The sequence below is a fragment of the Pan troglodytes genome, chromosome 6 (genome assembly GCF_028858775.2).
Source record: "Pan troglodytes isolate AG18354 chromosome 6, NHGRI_mPanTro3-v2.0_pri, whole genome shotgun sequence".
NCBI classification, from domain to species: Eukaryota; Metazoa; Chordata; class Mammalia; order Primates; family Hominidae; genus Pan; species Pan troglodytes.
This window is the reverse complement of record NC_072404.2, coordinates 137431246-137453064: the sequence shown is the minus strand read 5'-3', so window position 1 is coordinate 137453064 and position 21819 is coordinate 137431246. Positions and strand designations below refer to the sequence as shown.

The 21819-nt window shown below is 34.6% G+C and overlaps 1 protein-coding gene across 4 annotated transcripts in view; it reads right to left on the bottom strand.

Moving 5' to 3' along the window:
- PTPRZ1 (protein tyrosine phosphatase receptor type Z1) overlaps positions 1 to 21819 on the bottom strand; it is a 190407-nt gene that overhangs the window by 18542 nt on the left and 150046 nt on the right. For 2 of the 4 annotated variants that reach the window (XM_001144786.6, XM_003951116.5), the window contains exons 14-22: positions 14885 to 14976; positions 11961 to 12046; positions 9412 to 9432; positions 9149 to 9245; positions 6848 to 6930; positions 4642 to 4776; positions 3956 to 4090; positions 2565 to 2728; positions 802 to 937 (exon numbers count right to left, since the gene is read on the bottom strand). In XM_001144786.6, the coding sequence (XP_001144786.3) occupies positions 802 to 937; positions 2565 to 2728; positions 3956 to 4090; positions 4642 to 4776; positions 6848 to 6930; positions 9149 to 9245; positions 9412 to 9432; positions 11961 to 12046; positions 14885 to 14976 (949 nt within the window). The remainder of the gene's footprint in view (positions 1 to 801; positions 938 to 2564; positions 2729 to 3955; positions 4091 to 4641; positions 4777 to 6847; positions 6931 to 9148; positions 9246 to 9411; positions 9433 to 11960; positions 12047 to 14884; positions 14977 to 21819) is intronic. The other 2 variants (XM_009454089.4, XM_003951117.5) reach the window with 1 other exon arrangement.

Sequence of the window (21819 nt, the reverse complement as noted above, 5' to 3'; positions counted from 1 at the left end):
TTCCATTTAAGTTCATTTTTATTTAGAAACAGTGAAGATAAAATGCAGATTTGCTGACGCTGTTCTGTCACTTACGGGTAAACTATATGGGCTTAAAATGGATATAATTTAAGCATAATTTATATTTTTTTTAAAAAATGAATCGATTCATCCACTATATATATGAAGAACTTGAGATTTTTGCTAGCAAGGATGTGTGTGGACCACTCTACTTAGACTTTTGCTGTATCTTCTCTGTGACCAGTGTCATTTTAAAGGATATTCCCTATTTGGGGTCACAAAACAGATAAAATTTATCTGGCTCATTCATGACATAGCTGCAGTTACTGGTGTCATGGGTTGAATGGTGTCCCCCCACAAAGATATATTAAAGCTCTAACCGCCTGATAACTCAGAGTGTGATTTTATTTGCAGAAAAGTTTGTTACAGATGTAATCAGTTAAGATGAGATCAACTGGAGGAGGAGCATAACTGGTATGCTTATAAGAGGAGGAAAATTTGGATACAGACACAGACACAGAGGGAAACAGCCAAGTGAAGACTGAGACTGGAATTGTGCTGCCACAAGCCACGCAATGCATGGGGCTGCCAGGAGATGAAAGAGGCAAGGAAGAATCTTCTAGAGGCTTCTGGAAGGGCATGGGCCTACAGACATCAGAACTATGAGACAATAAACTTCTGTTGTTCTAACCCACCCAGTTTGTATTACTTTGTTTTGCAGTCCTAGGAGATGAATACACCTACATTTTAGTGACATTTCCATATCTTAGATGAATAAAATCATCTTTTTAAAAATCATACCTCAGTTTGTACCAAATAATTTCTTTGTGAACGGATGTGTTTTAAGAAGCCAAATATGTTGACAGTTCCTTCGTGTTGAATCTGCTGCAACATACTGTCTAGCACAATATATGTGCCTGTTCTTCCAACTCCAGCACTGAAGAGAAGACCAAGAAATAAATATTTCAATGTTAAGCATAAAATAAATTTGAAAAATAGATCACTACTGGTTGTCATGTTGATTAAAATAACTTCCTTCTTCAAGCGAGTGAGCCACACAATAAATTTGGCAATTCAATATTGTAAACAGTTTAGTAGTTAAGCATAATGCTTTACACAACAAATTTAGAAGTACCCTTTCTAATGTTTTGTCATGTGTCTAATTGCAAAACAACCTCACTATTTCTGCTGGAGATTTTAAAACTTTCAAAAACCATATTTATTATTCATTGTATATTGTACAATGAAAATATTATGTATCAGAGTGTGGCAAATAGACATTTAATCTGACAAAAGTGAAAGCTTTAACTTCACCAAATTCCGAAAAGAAAAGGTCCCTAGGTCTATGTTTCCAGGTAGACATGTTTGTAAAGATTTCCGCGTTAACGGGAAAAAGAATTTGATAAAGCTTTCTGCTGAAAATATTTCAGTGAGATTGTGAGGAATAAAGCATGACTTCAGTTATTTCTAAAGGGCCATTATCTATCGACTTCTTCAAAGCCTCTAGCAGAGGGACAGAATTCACGGACAGGGATTCTTTTCAAATGTTCCGACAAGTAGGAAGTGCTAGAGTGGAAAATTAGCACCTGCTCTGCACAATAGCCTGGTCCTTCTCCGTTTGCTAGGAAACAATCCCTGACCTTCAGCACTATTTTTCTTGCATCTTCCTGTTTTCCTCAGTTTATAATCAGGCTAACAGATTAAAAAACCTCAAGATGGGTCTCTCAAATTTAACTCCTGAGATGGTAATTAGAATGTGTTAGATAAGCTATATATCAAAGGCAAACACTTGCTTCTCTAAAAACACACTGCTTTGATAACAATACTTCACATAGAAACAAATTTGATTTTTGTGATCTAAGGCTTGGCACACAGTCAGCACTCAATAAATATTAACTGCTATTATTATTTTAACTGAAAACATTAAATAAGGATTTTCAACATTTTTCCTCTTTCATTGAAACATCATTATTTCTATTTATCAACCTAGTCTTGGAAATTAAAAAATCTTGGCAACAATGAATTGACAATACATTCAATGTAATGTATTAAAACTCAAGAAAATGAAAAAGGGATTCTGGTCCCAAAATGTTTAAAAACAACTTAAATATATTTTGCCAAATTTCTCACAATCTGTGTGCTTTGGCTTCTGTGATACAAGCCTGGCATAATAATTCTAAAACAGAATTTTAACTCCTAGGGACAGGGGTTGTAGCTCAAGCATTTTTATCCCATGGTGTTATATGTTGAGGTAAATATTTGTTTAACAACAAAAACATTGTTCCACTTGCCTCAAATAATTAATAAGCTGAAATGCAGTTGAACAATCAAATAAAATACAATCAACATCAAAAAATATGTGGTGCTTAGAAATATTCAGCAACCCAATTCTGAGTCTGGCATGTTCATTTCCTAGTGATCAATACTTATGAAAATGAACATATAATTTCATCACCCTCACTTCAAGAAATCATTCCCATTTTGGCAAAAGCTTTGTTCCATTGATTTCCTTTTTGCAAGTATAAGCAATTCTATGGGTTTAGAGGCACATCTCTGAGACTCACCTGCAGTGGACGACAACAGGCCCCACTGCATGGCGCTTGGCATAGGCTGCCTTTCTCACAAAGGTCAGCACCGGCAGGGAGTACTCTGGTACTCCCATGTCAGGCCACTGCGTGTAGTGATACTGTGTGACCACACGTCCACTGGGTCTTCCTTTCTGGGAGCCCTGGAAAAGTTCAGACAGTTAATAACAGTCAAACACACACACACGCACACACACACACACCCCCACACACACACACGGTGCTTAAACAGCAAGTCAGGAATCATATAGCTTGATTTGATGTTGAGGGTCCATAATGAATGAAAGAAAGTAGAGTGTCATTTGTGATGGTTAATTTTGTGTCCACTTGGCTATACTATGGTGGCCCATTGTTTGGTCAACACTAATCACACAAAATGTTGCTGTAAAGGTATTTTGTTTAGATGTGATTAACATGTAAGTCAGCAGACTTTGAGTAAAGCAAATCATAGTCCATAATGTGGGTGAGCTCCATTCAACCACTTGAAGGCTGTAAGAACAAAGACTGATAGGATAGGTTACCTGAAGAATAAAGAATTCTTCTCAACAGTGCAACGTAAAGATCCTACCAGAATTTCTAGGCTGCCAGCCTGTCCTACAGATTTAAGATTTGCTAATCCCCATGATCATGTGAGTCAATTCTTAAAAATATAAACCTCTCTATCTCTCTATTCTGTTGGTTCTGTTTCTTTGAAGAACCTGAGTAATACGTTATTCTTCGTGTTTCCTTTCTTTTTCTTGTTTCACTCTCCACTCTTTTTAGTTGAATGTTGGGATTGTGTCAGGGCCATCCTATGCAGTTGCCACACAAGGTAGGAATTTCTGTTCACGCACCACGTTCACTTTAAACATCAGCAACAAAACCAGTCTGGCTCCAAAGCCACAACAGGCATCTAGAGGCTTGAAAGAAACCTTTAGGACTGACGGCAGCTGTGATAAGAATACTTTTTTTTTTTTCTTTTCTTTTTTTTTTTTTTTTTTTGACAGAGTCTCACTCTGTTGCCCAGGCTGGAGTGCAGTGGCATGATCTCAGCTCACTGCAACCTCTGCCTCCTGGGTACATGTGATTCCTGTGCTTCAGCCTCCCAAGTGTGCACCACCACACTCAGCAAATTTTTGCATTTTTAGTAGAGATGGGGTTTCACCATGTTGGCCAGGCTAGTCTCGACCTCCTGACCTCAAGTAACTCACCCACCTTGGCCTCCCAATGTCCTGGGATTACAGGCATAAGCCATGCACCTAGCCTGTTACAAGAATTTTTAATGCCTTTAGTTATATGCTTTTTACCCTTTCTTGGTTCTATCGCTTATTCACTTAAAAAATGACCAAATGCATTGTTCACTTGATTATGCCCATCATTTGTTGACTCACCTTTTTTATTTTTGTGTTTCTTAGAGTAAAATTCCTCACAGTATAATAGGCAAGCACTTGCACACTCTTCTGAGTGACCAGAAAGTTCCCGTACTCCTCACTCCCATCGGCAGGCCAGTACTGATCACATTTTCTCTGCAAAAGAAAATGTAGATGTTACTTCCATATTTCAAATGCTCCATGTAACAGTCATTCCCCGAAATCAGTAATGACAGGAATGGACTCCTTCACTCTTCTAAATGTTTTATTTTCTTTATAAGTGACTGAAATTAGTTGTGGAGGAGGCTAGGGATAGAATCTGAGAGCTGAACGAGACTGAGATGAGGTAGCCTAAATTTTCCCCTTTCAGATAAGGCAAGTGAGTCAGAAGATTCAGGTTACAGAGCCAAGACTAAAATCCATGTCCTGTGAATTAAAATCGATTTCACTCTACATTGCTTTTCAATGAGTCCCATTTACTTCTCCCACAGTATGAAGAATGCGTTTAAAAGGCAGACAGCATGATTCATAATGAAACTTTTTGACTAACAGTATTAACAGTTTCCCTTTAGCTGTCATATTTACTAAAAAAGAATCCCAAATAACTCTCAAAACTTTGGCTCCTTCCTAATGCTGACTCTATTAAAACTAATTTAAAGTACCTTTAATTACTTTTTTGGGGATGACATAACAGATTATCTACATACCCTTCCTTTCTCCACGAGGTTTGTTATCATGACAATAACTTCCACATTATGTTCCCATATCATTCTCCAGAAATCTTCAGCTGTGGATTTCAGTGGGCCTTGGGCAGCAATATAAGCTTTTGGTCTGTTGTAGCCCTGAAGAATTAAATGACAAATGCTTCCTACTAACTGATTTATACGTCATCTTTAACTGTACAATACCTAAGTTTTTAAGGTCAGCATACTTTTTCATAAAAGAAAACCATAAAAAATAAACTTGCAAAGTTGGAGAAATTTGATGGTACCAACTAAGATAGCTACTCTTGGTTAGAAAATACTCTTGGTTAGGAAGCAGAAGGATCCCTATCATTTTTGTAAAAAAAAAAAAAAAAAAAGAATAGCTCTCTTTGCTTTGACGCCACTATAATTCTGTGCATTTGTATTCCAAGTGTATTTAATCCATTTGCGATCTACTTGCTATGCTTAAAATCAAGTCTTTAATAGCACTGCTTTGAAATGTATTTTAGGCACTGGGCTCAGATATCTACAACAGCTAAAAAAGCATCTGGAGTGTAACCTCCTTATTCTACTTCAACGTGCTGAGAAGTGCTAATCATTATTAGCAATTCGTCACTGTGTCCCATTTTGTACAAGATGTTTTATGAGCATAATATGCATTGGCTGTTTTCCCACCCAAATCTCATCTTAAATTGTAGTTTCCATAATTCCTGTGTGTTGTGGGAGGAACCAGGTGGAAATAATCGAATCATGAGGGTGATTTCCTCCACGCTGTTCTCGTGAGAGTGAGTGAGTTCTCATGAGATCTGATGGTTATAAAAGGGGCTTTCCTCCTTACTGGGCACTCATTCTCTCTCCTGCCCCTCTGTGAAGAGGTGCCTTTCACCATGACTGTAAGTTTCCCGAGACCTCCCTAGCCATGCAGAACTATGAGAAAATTAAACCTCTTTTCTTTATAAATTACCCAGTCTTGGGTATTCCTTCATAGCAATGTCCTTCATAGACTAATACAGAACGTGAACCTTAATCTTTCATCTATGCAAAATGGAAGCATCAACCCTGATGTGGAGATGAGGAACCTAAAGCTCAGAGGAGTTAAGTGGCTTTCCAAAGTCCCACAGCTAGCCAGTGGCAGAGATGGGATTCAAAATCAGTTCTAACTCCAGATCTCATGTTCATTCTGACATGCATATTTCCTCCTCAGGAAGCATGAAACGGTTGCCTGTAACAAACCCACTTTATACTTATGTACTCATTTATTTGAATTCAGTGTTCCACACAGTATTAACCTGAAGCCAGCTAGACTGAGAGGTGCATCTTAGGGAAGTAATTGAGTTCTGCTGACATTCAGGTGATCACAGTGAAAAACCAATTTAGTTAGTGAGCGGTCTACAGTCTCTGGAGAGTCCCAGTAAGTTCCACAAAGCTGGGTATCCTGAGGAATACCCAAAATTATAAAGGTTGATAACTGGATTAATAATCATGTTTGCCTTTTAATCAGTACTACTATGGACATTTTTTGTTCATCAGCTAAATGCACATCCTTGTGCCAGGAGCTATGGGAAACTTAAAATAAGCCTTGGCCCTGCCCTTCACATTTTTTTTTTTTTTTTTTCTGAGACAGAGTCTCGCTCTGTCGCCCAGGCTGGAGTGCAGAAGTGCGATCTCGGCTCACTGCAAGCTCCGCCTCCCGGGTTCACGCCATTCTCCTGCCTCAGCCTCCCGAGTAGCTGGGACTACAGGCGCCCACCACAACGCCCGGCTAATTTTTTTTTGTATTTTTAGTAGAGACAGGGTTTCACCGTGTTAGCTAGGATGGTCTCGATCTCCTGACCTCGTGATCCGCCTGCCTCAGCCTCCCAAAGTTCTGGGATTACAGGCGTGAGCCACCGCGCCCGGCCCTACCCTTCACATCTAAAGAGTTAGAAACCTATCTGAATCTACCTATTCCACCCTGAAGGTACATTCCCATCATGAATTCCTTTCCTCACTCAGGAGATAAACCAAGTAAAATAGCTTGAGTGTCATTTAATATGAAAATTTTTAGTCATAGGCTCTCTTAAAAATTATTTACTGTTACTTTACCATTTTTATTCTCTATCGAATAACATGACATTAAGCACTAGTATATGTATGCATGTATGGCATTATGGTATAATAATTCAGTCCAATATGATTTCTATAAAATTTTCAATTAAAACATGCTTACATCAACATAATTGGCATTGATATAATCAGTCAGTTTGCCATCCTTTTCAGCAAGCTGTGCTAGCTTAACCCTGCTATGATCATCTGTAATATAAAGAGAATATATTTCATTGTAGCACAGACTACTTTTCAGCACAAAGATAATTCATATTTGCATAATAATTTATTTCATTCAATTAAAATCAACACAAGCAATCATTTACTTTCATAGGCTTTTTGGGGATACAGAGACAGCAAAGAAAACAAAGACAAATATAAAAAGAATCTCCACCCTCAGGAACATTTCTAAGGTAATAGGTGAAACTAGGGTATATACACAGGTGTCAAGTGAGAGGTGCAATGTAGTGGAGGGATATGAAAACAGAAATTGTTTTGGTTTGAGATAAAGGTTTCTATAGAGGTTGACATCTGAAGTTGGTCTTTTAAATGGAATTTTAAGGTTGGTTACAAGGGCTGTGAACAGTGGAGAGCTTCTCGAAGAGATGAAAATGTGATGGGTGGGGAGGCTCACAAAGCTAGGTAAGGATGAACAGGAGGCTGATGAAGGAAGAAGAGATAGAGAAGAAAGCCAAAGGTTCCCTAGGAAGTTTCTGTGAATGGTTACAGCAAACAGCTCTTTCAGGAGGAGCCTCAAAGAGAAACTGCTTCAAAAGGAGGCAGGAGAACAGCTGCTCAAGCACAGAGGAGGTAGATAGCACACTGCCAGTGAAAACAGGATGGATGCAAAATCTGGGAAATGATATAAGGTATAACTATGGTAATTCAAAGTATGATTACAGGAGTTTGAGATTAAATTCAGTTCTACAGAAAAACTATTTATTTGGAGAAAATACATATGAGAAATAAAGTATTACTTGAAGGAAACATGGCAGTTTCACTGAGAAGATTATTCTTTTCCAGGATGAAGAAGTGAATACAGACCAAACCAAAACAAGTTAAAGAGATACTCTGGGATATGAATACTTCTGTGATGGTAACAGGTCACACTGATACAGGAATGTATGTGCAAATAGACGTATGGCAACTGACAGATGGGTCTCAATGTCAGGGTGACCTATTTTTGTAGTTTGGTTTTAATAGTTTTAGAATTTCTGGATTGTTTTTCTTTATCTCTAAAATTGGACAATTTCCTATCTTGCCTGGTTGTTTCAGGGATTAAATGAAATAACTTATTTACCGTGCCAGCCACATAGTAGGTAGGGGTTCATCAAATGTTAATCTCTGTCTCCTTCTTAATTACCTGATGGGTATGTTCTATTTAGCTTGTAGAGGAAAGTCTAATCATTTTATCTCAAGAAGCAAGTGAGTTTTATGTGTAGCCAGGATAGACGCAGTTCAGGAAGACAAACATAAAGCCCTCTACTAAAAAATAAAAATTAGTGTAAACTCTGTGGAAAGAATGGCAACATCTATACAAACTATATAAGAGATCATGATAGTAACAGGGAGAAGAGTGCAGCTCCATTGGCTTTCAGAACTAGAATGAAACCAGAATTTAAATAACCTCGTTGGTAATACCATGGTCCTATGAAGCCAGGAAGGGCCACGCCACTGAATATATAGAAAGGGTATAAGCAGAATGTTTATTTGTTTGTTTGTTTGTTTTTGGAGTGGGGAGGGAGCACGAAGATGAATTTTAGGAGATGAAGGGGAATATAAACAAAAATAAGAGGGAACAAATGCAACCAGAAGTGCTAGAAGACAGAAGAAAGACAATAATTTCATAGAGAAATATTAGGTAAAATTGCACTAATGAAAAAAGTCAGATAGCTGCTCATTGAGGAGAAAGGGAGAGAGAACGGCTAAGAAAACAAAGAGAAAGAAAGAATTAAAAGAAAGAATCCAACTAATTCTTTATAAGACCCCAGGAAGAATGCCAAGAAAGGGAGGAAACAGGTAAAGGTAGAAGAAAAAAGAGAAAGTTTAAAGAAAATGTAATTCGGTTGGTAAATTCACATAAGAGTAAGCAAATCCTAGGTGAAAATAGGACCAAGTCATATAAACAATGACAAAAACCACCAAGGGAGATGTACAGTCTATGAAAGAAAGAACAAAAGAAAGAATTGGATTAAAATTCTAAGTTTGTTTTGTTTAAATAAAACAGATGTTATTAATTGCAGAAGGTATTTAAGTCAGAGTGATATAATGCTACATATTATCTAACACAAGTCTTATTATTCCCTGATAAAAAGGCCCCAAACAGCCACACTAAGGTCAGCTCTCAGATGACTTCAGGACACTTTTAAAAGGCACCAAAATGGCAATGATATTGAAGTCAGAGCTGATTTAAGAATATACTTACAGGCAACGATATTTATGTATCGATTCTTGTGCTTGTTGTCTGGGTGGTTGGAGCTGTCTGCTGTAATACCTAAGTCAACAGTACAGCTCTGCACTTCCTGTAAAAAATTATATGTAAATCATTTTAACACACATTCTTTCAAACAACGTGCCTTAAAATATAGTAACGAAGACAAAACAAACAAAATAATCTATCAAATGAAATTTTTTAAAAGTTACAACTACTTCTTGGCTAAAAGAAAATGCAGTGAAATAATGCCTTACCTGGTAAAACTCTTTCAGTGTCTAATGAGGGAATGAATGCCAAAAAAGTAAAGAAATCAAATTCCACAGCACACGACAAATGAGAAAAAAAAGCGTTCATATTAGGTTTACAATGGAAAACTATGATCATGCAATAAATACATTTGTCAAATACTAACACAACAGAATGTTTCAAACAGTTGCATGCAAATCAAAATGTCTAATAATTTGGAACTTTAAAAGAAAACATAACACTTTTAAAAGGAGATAGTGATGTCATAATATGATGATTTTAAAAATGCAGATGAGAGGAACCACATATTCCATGATACATTTTGTCATATTAGTCAGATTGGCTAATATCCAAATTTTATTTTATTTGACCATAGTAGCACTATTTGAAACTCTGAATTAGTGATATGCTTTTTTGTTTTTATTTTTTGGGGGGTTACTTTAAAAAGTAAACAGCTTCCTATTAGGTGGTTTGTAACAGATTTAAGGCTATCAAAACATTAATCATTTCCTAAAAATTTTAAAAATCATACACACTACATCATTTTGAAACAAAATTTAGATAGCATAACACTCTAAATATTTAATTAGTAGACCTCTTTTTGTTCAAACTTCAGTAAGTAAAGAAAATTTATTTCTGCCCTTTTTTTATTAAAAATGAGTTAATATGCTTTCAGAAATATTTTCTAACTATATGTTTAGAATTTATAATTATTTAGTATTATATAATAAAATAAAAGCCTTATAATTTCTGAGAAAGTAGATAACCAAAATAAAAATCTGATTCATCAGCAAATGGCCCAATCTCCCTCCACATAACCTTTTAAGGCTTCTTTTGCAGCAAGTCATTCTGAACAATTAAAAGCAATTTGATGTAAGAACCACTTAAAAGGTATAACACTATTAGTTACTAAGCTAATTATTCAGTTAATGTAAAATTTTCTTGAATCAGGCAGTGAGTTAAAAGAGATAGAATTAAGAAAAAACTTTAAAAGTGAAAACATGAGGTTATTTTATTAATTTAATTATTTTGGACTGCTTAATAATATTCAAAATGATTTTATAGCTATGAAAACCATGAATTTGTATATGTTGTCAGTAATTTATATTATAAATTGTCTATTTTTTCTTATTTTGTTGGATGTTAGCTTGATAATTTCTACCAGTTAACACTGAAATTAACATTGAGTTAACACTATAGCATGCATAACCTCTAGCCTGTCAAAATAATAAAAAATAATTTGATGTTTTAGACATGTAATTATTTATATTATTCCACCCTACTTAGTACTGCCTCACACTGCTTTCTTATTCAATGTAGCTATGATTTAGATTTCTTTTAGAATTAAATAAATTGGCTTCTATTATTTTTAAATTAGTAAAAACATATCATACCTCTCTTTCTTTTGATTTCTTAAAGCTTTCTAATCTATAACATTTTGCCTCCCTCAATAAATAATGATGGGTGTGAGTCCTGGGAAGCAACTGCTGGGTGCAGTGGGGAAAGAAAATCAGGAGAGAGTGGATTTTGTGATTAGGCTCACAGCTCAAAGTACTTCAAAGAGGGAGGTCCGCAGAGCCACTGGGGTTAGGGGAGAGAGAAGCAAAAATGCAATATGAAGCTCTCTAGTGGGGAATGGCCAGCGGGGAGGCTGAAGACAGCCTTCCTGCTTACAGCTACAGTGGAAAGGACATGAGTTTTTAAATCACAGACTTAGGTTTGAATGGAACTCTGTTATTTATCAGTTGTTAATTAAATTCTATGAAGTTTGATTTCATCAATAATATAAATAGAAATAATAACAAGTAATTCCCAGAGATGGGTGAAAGTTGAATGTGAAAGCATGTAGTCCACTGACATATAAGAAAGTGTTCACAAAGGGTAGCTTTTATTTTTTGTGGTTTTTATTGTTACCTTTGTGCTTACAGCTCTCTATTTTGAAAAATCTACTTAGCTGATAGTTCAGTGGGCCATGATAAATTTGCAGTAAATTTCTCTGCCTTTCTGTCTAAGAGTATTTTAACAGAATATCATTGGAAAAAACTTACTGATTTTGAAGTTCAAATTTTTTTTAGAAATGCGTATTTTCTTGAAAAGAAGATACATTTTTACCTGGTATAATGTAAGTGTTATCTAAATGCTTTTGCATTAACACTGGTGTACAAATCACAGTTAAGAATTTTTATGTAATTTGGCTGGAAATCATGACATTTAGTAGTTTAGTATAATTTATATAATTTAGAAAATTAAAAAGAATCATTGTTATTAATTCAGATTTTAAAAAAGAATATTACAGATTTGCACTTTATGGAAGAAAATGAACAATTTTTTTTATGTTGCCACCAGTACAACTTGGCTTTTAAAATAGAAAACCAATTGTCTAAATTATATGGTAACTATAACACATCTCCTAAACACGTACGTAATTATGGAACTCATATTTTTACTAGAAGTGCAAATGGTTGCACTGTCTTTAGGTCAACAAATAGCCTATTGCTGAATCTTTTAAATTTTACTATTTTCTATATTATTTAAAATAGACATATTAAAATCATACCTCAAATTCTTCAGTAAACCCACTACTTGCATGTAAGTCTGCAACATGCTTTGGAAAGTGCTTTATTGGAATTGCTCCAACATCATCTACGTGAATAAAAAAAATTGTGTTAGAGAGCATAATTTAACAGAAATAAACGTACCTATCACTTATAAAGTAGCTTCTGAAACAACTTCAATTATTTGTATAATTCTAACTAAATCTCAGCATTCAATTGTTAAGCAACAATTACCAATTTTCTCTACATTTATTATCAATCAAAACCTGTATTTCAGAAATCTGATTTGTTCAGCAATCTCTTTTCTGTCTATACCTAAAGATAAAATCACTTATTTTCAATGTTAATTTATAAATACCACCATAGCCCCACTCCTTATCAGTGGACTGCATCTTTTGATGGACAACTTTCTTTAACATGCCTGGATGTTGCATGTAAATTCTGAGAAAAAAATGTAGAAATAATATAGTTTCAATTTTAGTGTGGACCAAGCATAATAAATAGTGTAATTTCGGTTTTGTAAAACTGTACAGTTTAATGTCTTACAGTCAAATAGATGTTTACATTTGAAAACATTTTTTCCTTCTCTCTGTAAATAATAGAAAACATTTATATGGAGAATTTCATTAAGGATAATGTCAAAAGCCTTTGGGAGTTTTAATCTGTAAAATTTCAAGAATTCTAACTTGAAAATATGCTATGTAAACAAAGTCATTGGATCTGTTAATTAATTGTGAAGGGGCCAAATTATTTTAACTGGTTCTGATTTTTTCTTCTTTTCCTGGAAAGACTTTCGTAGACTGAACATATTACTAGTTCACAGTATGCAATTTTACAAGTGATTTCTCTGACAAGGAAACATCAAACACATTTCACTAGAAACAGTTATTTATATCAACAGATGTTCAGCATTTAGGCCATCTAATACTTTAAAGCTTCAGTTACCAAGAATTTGCTGATAAAAAAAACTGGAATCCATCTGTTCTCTCTCTTAGATGAGTGGATCTGAATACTAAAATTGAATTAGTCAGTCAAGCTTAAGAAACACTAGACAAAGGTGTAATTCTACCTTCACACTTATAGAAGGATCTTGCTTAGAAGAAGCTTTTATAATTAGATAAGAAAACAGAAATGATTTGTCACATGTAAGTCATTAGTCCTAGTAAATGTCCTTCAAACCCCTTGATGTTATCCTGCACAGCCAACCTCCTTTCATAAGTAGACTAGTACCTTTTATTGACAGTCAGGTATTTTGGTAATTTCTTTTATTAATTGGTCTGCAAGTAAGTGAGACTAACATTCATTTTGCTTTCTGATTTTTACACGAAAACATGCATATTCAGGTGATCAAGAGGGAATCTTTGAGAACTGAACAAGTGAAATAAGGAGATGCCCTTGGATCACCACTCTTTTGACACTCAAAACAGGGGAGTTTGGATCTCCTGGACTAGGTCTGATTTTGTATTATTTTATTTGTTAAAAATAAACCATGTTGGACTTTGGATAAAATTTTAGTTAATCTGCATACCCATGCTGATGGGGTATGCAGAAGAGACATGTTTGGAAGTGAAGGAAATCAAAATGTAACAGATAACTGAGAGCTGTTGGTCTAAAAATTCTAAATATGGCAATGAGACACTGTGGTACTAAAATAATAGTATTTTAATGTAAACTAGAAAAACAAATAAAACAGTGGTGCTTAAAGACACAGACTTGACAAAAGAGGAAAAACAGCAAACACAATTCCTAAGTTTATAAGGCACAAAAAGAAAATATCATAGTTAAATATATATAAATAATATATATAATATATGACATAAACATATAACAAACATCAACATATAAATGTAAAATATAAATAAAATGTTTGTCTTTTTTTCTGTTTTTTAAGTCATGAGATTTCAGAAGATAACATCCTGTAGAACTTGAGCCTCTAGCAATGGAATATGGAGCATCAGTCAGAGAATTTAAAAAGTGCCATCTGTGAAATGATCCCATAGATGAATTTCTCCTTTTGTATCCCTACTTTCTTAACTTCTCTTTCCTTTTATTGTCCTCTATTTCCCAGATCACACAATTCTAGACCACTATTTTTTGTTGCCACTTTTCAATCCAAGATGTTATAAAATGTTAATTAAATAAGTGGCTTGAATATGCAACATGTCCATGTAGCAAACCTGCACATGCACCCCTTGAATTTATATTAAAAATGAGTGGCTATGATTTTACTTATAGTGTAAACTCTAGGATTAATGGATGTCTCTATCAAAATGACCCTGGCTACCTTTGAATACTGTTATTCAGATAAATTATGATAAAAATAGCTAAAGTCTTCCCAAATATTCAGCTGTTCAACATTTTGAGAGATTATTTCAAGCAACCATATATTGTTTGTGTTCATGGCTTTTCCTGCTATTACCACCACAATTTTATAGATCTTTTCTTCTAATGTAGGTTAAAAAAAAAAAAAAAAACCTTTTCTCACATAAACTCAAGTAATCAGAAAGGAACAAGACTTTATCCTTATTTTTGTCATTTTTTTCCCATCCACATTTTCTGCATTGACTTAATCTGACTTTTGTTGCTTGGGTTTCCATTAACATAATAGGAATAAGTAAAAGTCACCATTATTCTTAACTAATATTTTATTGCTATAAATGTTTATGTTTTTAGCATAATACACCTGAACAATTATAAACTATTTTTGCAATATCATCTGTATGATTAAGAACGTTTAAAATTAATGAGGACAGAATATAAACCTGAGTACCTGGAACATAATGTAATAAATATTTGGGGCAACACAAAAATTTACTAATCTACATTATAGCAATTTGCATAGTGTCCCAATAAAAACAAACCTTTCAACATTGTGCTTTTTGTTCAACATCTACCAGCTACTCATGGTCACACTTTAAGCCATTACCTGAAATTGGAAAGATAGGTGTTGGAGGTGTGGATATAACTCTAGGGGATGTACTGTCCTCTAAGTAAAAGTGTGCAGTCTGGAAGCATTTCCTGGAAATAAAAGAACACAATTTATACTACTAGTTGCTATGGATAATAAGACAATTTCTGAGCTGCTTGAAAATTTTAATAGAAATCTCCAGAATTAAAACAAAAGCAGGTATATACCCAGAAGAGGGATTGCTGGATCTACATACATTTTAACAAGTCACAAGATATTAAATTATAAAATTTATCTCAGTTTTACCTGTAGCAGATGCAGAAGAGCAAGTAGATATCAGGCATGCTAAAAGCACAGACAGAATTTGAAGTTGTAGCTGGGTTCAAAGTGATACTTTGTTAATACAGGAAACCTCAATGCCCTACATATTCTTCCATTGTGGCTATAATACCCAAAATGTCCTGCCATCTTGGATAGAGCCAGAGAAGAAAAGAAATAATGTCCAAAGCTATTTTCACTCAACATTTAAATGACTATGTTCTTCTTAGCATATACAGCTGCTAGCAAAAAGCAGCAAGCTATGTAGAAATGAACTATGTAGAAATTACCTACACAGTCCATAGTACATAGAAATGAACTATGAACTATGTAGAAATGAAACTACACAGTGGTAACATTTTGATGAAAAAAGAAAGTGGCTTCATGCTGTAATAATGCAGGAGTGACAGAACTTAAATGAGAAAATAATGAGCATACAACCAAAAATAGGGGTGATTTTCTTCCCAACAGATGCTAGCCTTGTTGATGAGGGTTTCGAGAATGAATATATTCAGATTCAGTGACAGCTATGATCTACAATGTCACCTGAATCTATTTTCATTCGGATAGTAAGAGTAGCATCTGGTAAGAGCACACCACAAACTATCGACAAGAGCAAAGAACCAACTACTGCTATAAAGTAAAGCCAACCATCTTTAATTTTAAAAATTGGATAATTAAAACTGCTAATGACACTCTTTGATGTAGGTCATTTAATTTATTTGGAGCAATATTCATGAGTGGTTAAATTGAAACACTTGAGTTCTGTTTGACTGAAAACGACAATCTCACTTTCCATCTAAACCTTCAAGCTACAAGGCATTTATCCTAATGAGTTTTAATGTAACATTTGTTCTTATATAGTGACACACCTAAATCTTTATTTTTTTCTAGTAAATTAGTTCCTTTAGATAAAATTCTTGAATGGCTTCTCACTGCAATTAGAATTACATTCAGTTATGTTAGCAAGGGCTTTAAGACCTTTTTAATCCCTGACCTGGCCCCCAACCTACTTCAGTAGCTTCCTTTCCTGCAACTCTCTCCCTCACCCACCAGGATCCAGCCCACACTGGTCCTCTCCTTCACCTCTGAAGAAGCCCTGTCAGTAGCTTTTCAGGGCCTTGACTCTTGCCATTCCCCCTGGCTTCCTGCCTCCTTCCCATCACTTTTGCATTGGCCCAAATGCCGCTCCGAGTTTTCCACTGATCATGACAGCTAAGTGTCAGGCTATCTCACTAAGTCACTACTCTTTGCCTTTTTGTCTGCTCTGTGGCACATCACTATTTGAAATACTATTATGTTTTTATTTGTTTTATATGTTTATAATTGGTCTCTTCTTATCAGAATATAAGCCCCACAAGGCAAACTACTTTGTCTCAATCAATGCAGTGTGAGTCTTTATTGCTCGGGAGCATGTGTGTCATGTTGGAGGTAACCCCGAAGCATTTCTCTGATGAATGAACTTCTATAAGTAGGAGTGGTGTAAAATTATATAGTTTACTTATAACCTTAATGTCAAAAGCAAATAAACAAAAAATTTAAAGCAATGACGTACATAGCAAAATTAGTCATCTACTGTGGTAGTATAAGCCTTTGATAATCACACCTGAGAGAAGATATATTGAGAGAACACAGAAATATCTTCAAGAGAGAGCAGGTCGAATAAGAGAAAGGTGAGTGGATACAGAAACAAGTGTCAAAGGGACCCTCCTAACTAGGTTAATATCCTGGAAAATGGAGAGTATGGCAGACTGATGAGGAATGAGAGACATGAGGGCCACAGAAACTATCCTACAGAAGGCCCACATGAGCAGAATTGAAACCAGATTGTGACAGAAACTATACAGAAAGTTTGGCTTATCTGTGCAACTGTGAATGGAGCATATTCTGACATATTGATGTGGAAACACTGGACTTGATACGTGCTTTTAAGATCACAGAATTAAAATCCCTTTGATTTCTCCAAAATATAGTTACACAAGCTGGTGAAATGTTTTAAAAAATATTTCAACGAATCTTAACGTTGTAAAATGCCTTTAAAAAGCTAGTGCAGTATCACAGCTGATACAAGAATCCCTTCAACAGCATCTCTAACCTATGGTTAAGAAGGTCCAGTTTGAATACCTTCAGTGAGAAGGAGATCACTCCTTTTGAATCCTCCTTATTTCCTAGATTTTATTTTTTCTTCTACTAACTCAAAACTCATTCCCTTCTAAGTATTTACAAATGGTACTCAAAGAACAGGTCTTCTTGATCCACTGTTAACAGCTCTAATGGATTCATATCTATCTCCCTTTTACTTTTGCCCATATATTCTAGTTATGTATTTTACAGATATTTAGATTATAATATCCAAGGCTTTTCAATACTTAAACCCTACCTGTCTGTGGTCCACACCCTGTTAGACTTTTCTTATTGAAGTTTATATTCTAACAATATAATCACATTGTAGATAAATAAATCTGCCTTTTCTCTCCTGACTCAGTATTTATCTATTCTGCTTTAAACATTCCTCTACGTCTAACCAAAATATCTCACTGGCCAATATGCCAGACAAACACTGTCTTCTTTCAAGACAGCTCAGAGGTTATCTTCTCTGTGAAATGGCCTTTCATTTCCTAAGCAGCCTTTAGCACCACAGCTTCTCCTTTTCCACTGCACCTAACCCAAATTTCTATTCACAAAAGCCTACATAAAGACTGTTTTGGCTGGGCGTGGTGGCTCACACCTGTAATCCCAGCACTTTGGGAGGCCTAGGCAGGCAGATCACCAGAGGTCGGGAGTTCAAGACCAGTCTGACCAACATGGAGAAACCCTGTCTCTACTAAAAATACAAAAAATTAGCCGGGCGTGGTGGCACATGCCTGTAATCCAAGCTACTCAAGAGGCTGAGGCAGAAGAATTGCTTGAACCAGGGAGGTGGAGGTTGCGGTGAGCTGAGATCGCACCATTGCACTCCGGCCTGGGCAACAGCAGTGAAACTCTGTCTCAAAAAAAAAAAAAAAAAAAAGAAAAGACTGTTTTGAAAAACACACCTAATCAATCTAAGAGTAATCATCATTTCCTGGACATTATTGTACATTATTTATTTTAAGTATTTTTCTTAATTGGTGGTTAGTGTAATTATTTTGTATTATATTTGTTTTGTGCTTATATCTTTATTACATTTTTAAAAGATGGGGCCATATCTCTTGATTTTATGTAAACCCAACTCTTAATACTGTGCCAGGAGTAGAATAGGTGTTCAATATTTGTTGAATGATTAGATGGATTTCTAATAGCAAGTAAATCCCACCAATCATATGTTGTTCAGCTGCATCCTGGATTCCCTTACCTACCTTAGCCTCAATTGGGATAACTTGAAATCTCAAAACATTTTGGAGGGAGAGATAAGATATATAGGTAGAGAAGGATGGATGAGTGGGTGGCTGGATGGGCAGACGGATGGATAGAGGATGTACCAATAACTATGACTGAATGGGAAGAAGGCAGCATCTCATAGAATATAAAATGGTAAATTAAAACATGTTGCCATTGAGGTTGAATATGTTGCTAGTGTTCACAGTATTGTGGGTAAACACCAATTCTACTCTTGTCATAAACAAATAAACAAATCTGTAATCAAATCTTTGTTGGTTCTAGATAATAAGTAGCCCAATAACACTATTTGGCATCAATTTCCCTAAAGGACCTTATAAATAATACCAAAAAACTTGTAAGTAAAAAAAAAAAAAATTAAAATAGTATAGGCTGAATTATGGATGAAGGTCATTTGCATATTGGTTAGGTATACTTTGTAGTGCAGTTTTATATAGCATGTGACACTACACTTAAAAGGCAATCTGGTACCAGAAGACCTCCATTCTGGGTTAGTAGACATCTTCAATGACCCACAAATTCAAGTTTAAGATCAAGAGAGAATTCATATTGCTTTTCTTCTCCCTACCCCCAGCCAAAACAATTGTGTTTATGTGAAGTCCTTTTCTATATTGCTTTTGATAGTGTGCCATTTGGTTGGGTATACCTTTGGTACTCTTTAGGTTCCAACTCTTAAAAAAGCTTTCAAAAATTTGCCTTAAAAAAAAAAAAAAACTTTTGAAAATCTTCCCTGTTGAAGTCATTTTTGCATCTTAGAAACTTATGGTATGGCCCATGTAAATTATACCATAAAACATCTGGAAAATGATTTCAAGGCATATTATTTAATGTATGACAAGATTCAGTATCTGTAGTCCATCTGTTCAGTATAAGCAGTGAATGTCTTCACGTCTATGTGCTAAGTGTTGATAACTACGTCACCTGCTAATTATCCATCAGGCATGATGAAAAAAGTGATGACTGCCTTAAACTTGTAGACATAGGTCCTATCAATCAATGGTAATCTGATTATTTGATTTACGCCTTTTCATCACAGTATTTATAATGAAAACCTAGAAATGTGTATTATTCCATTCCTGGGTCTGGCTACAATCTTGTTTTTTTTTTTTTTCCGAGACAGAGTTTCGCTCCTGTTGCCCAGGCTGGAGTGCAATGGCGTGATCTTGGCTTACCACAACCTCCGCCTCCCAGGTTCAAGTGACTCTCCTGCCTCAGCCTCCCAAGTAGCTCAGATTACAGGCATGTGACACCACGCCCAGCTAATTTTATATATATAATATATATAATTATATATAAAATTATATATAATATATAATTATATAAAAAATTATATATGATATATAATTATATATAAAATTATATATTATATATATATAATTATATATTATATATATTATATATAATTATATATTATATATATTATATATAATTATATATAATATATATAATTATATATAAAATTATATATATAATATATATAATTATATATAAAATTATATATATATATAAATTCCAAAGTTCTGGGATTGCAGGCATGAGCCACCATGCCTCGCTGGCTACAATCTTAAAGATGATCTAGTGAACCTACCCAAATGGTAAACAGGAGAAACCAAGTCCTAGGTGGGTAATTGACATGCCCAAGGCCATATAGCAAATGCCGGGCAGAACTAGGAAAGAGATCTGGATTTTCTCACTTTGAATTTGTTCTGTCTTTTGGCTAAAATCTGCTTCCTCTGAAAGTTTATATAAAAAATAAGGGGAATATTTTGAGTTAGGTAAATTAGGCAAAATAGCAGATTTATTATAAAACTTTGAGATTAATTTCTCATTAAAATAGGTTAGAAACATACTTAAATATTTTCTTCTAAGAATTTTATAGTTCTTACACTGATGTCTATGGTCCCTTATGAGTTCATTTTTGTGTATAGTGTTAGAAAAAGGTTCAATTTGTATGTGAATATTCAATTGTCCTAGCACCATCTGTTGGAAGGACTATTCTTTGCCCATTGAAAAGTCTTTGGATCCTTGTCTAAAATCCATTGATCGTAAACATAAGATTTCTGGGTTCTCAGTTCGATTCCATTGATCTATATGTCTATTCTTATGGCAGTACCAGACTCTCTTGATTCCTGTAGCTTTCAATTAAAGTTTTGTAACTGGGAAGCATGAGTCCTTTAATTTTGTTAAATTCTTAGACAAAAATCTAGGAGTAAATCAATGTGGTGCTGGGTTAGGCAATGCCTTCTTAGATATGATACTGAAGGTGCAAGCAATAAGAGAAAAAATAGATGAATTTGGCCTCATCAAAATTAAAAACTTTTCTACTTTAAAAAAGATACCATCATGAAAGTGAGACGATAACTCACGGAATGGGAGAAAATAATTGCAAATCAGATATCTGATAAGGGACTTGTATCTAGAATATATAAAAACACACAACTCAGGTTCTCCTCTTTCAGCTTTGGAGGCCCCCTCCCTCTGTCTCTGTACGGGGAGCTTCTTCCTTCTGCCTTCTCCCATCTTTCTTACCTATTAAACTCTCTGCTCCTTAAAACAAAACAAACAAACAACAAAACCACAACTCAATAATAGAAAGACAAATAACCAAATTAAAAAATAGGCAGCAAAGGATTTGAATACACATTTATCAAAAAGATATACAACTGTCCAAAAAGCACATGAAAAAACACTTAACATCATTAGTCATTATGGAAATAGTAGAACACTTTAAAAACCATTGAATCATACACTTTAAAAAGGTGAGTTTTATGATATTTTAATATTACCTAATTAAGCTGTTTAAAAAAGTTTAAATATATAAACTTGGAAAAATTCTTAAGGACTTCATTACCATTAGGACTGTTATTGGTACGACATTAGATTTTTAAACCTTTTCTCAAGCTGTAGCTTTTACAAAGGTCTAAAATGTTTATATATTGGCTAGTGAAATCATATTGTTTACAAATGTAGCTTCACTGGAATTTGAATAATTCACATAAACCTTGAAGAATGAACTAAAACTATCATTTTGTGATTCAGCACATAATACCCCTAGCATATAATGATATGAAAATTTATATTTTTTAGTGAATTAACTTCAGACAGATGTTAGTAGGTCAGATATCTAACACTACTTAACATTTCAAAATAAGTAAAGATTGACAATTTTTATCAGAACATTTAATAGATATAAAACATATACATAAAACCATCAAAGTGATTTTTTTTTTGAGACAGTGTCTTACTTTGTCGCCCAG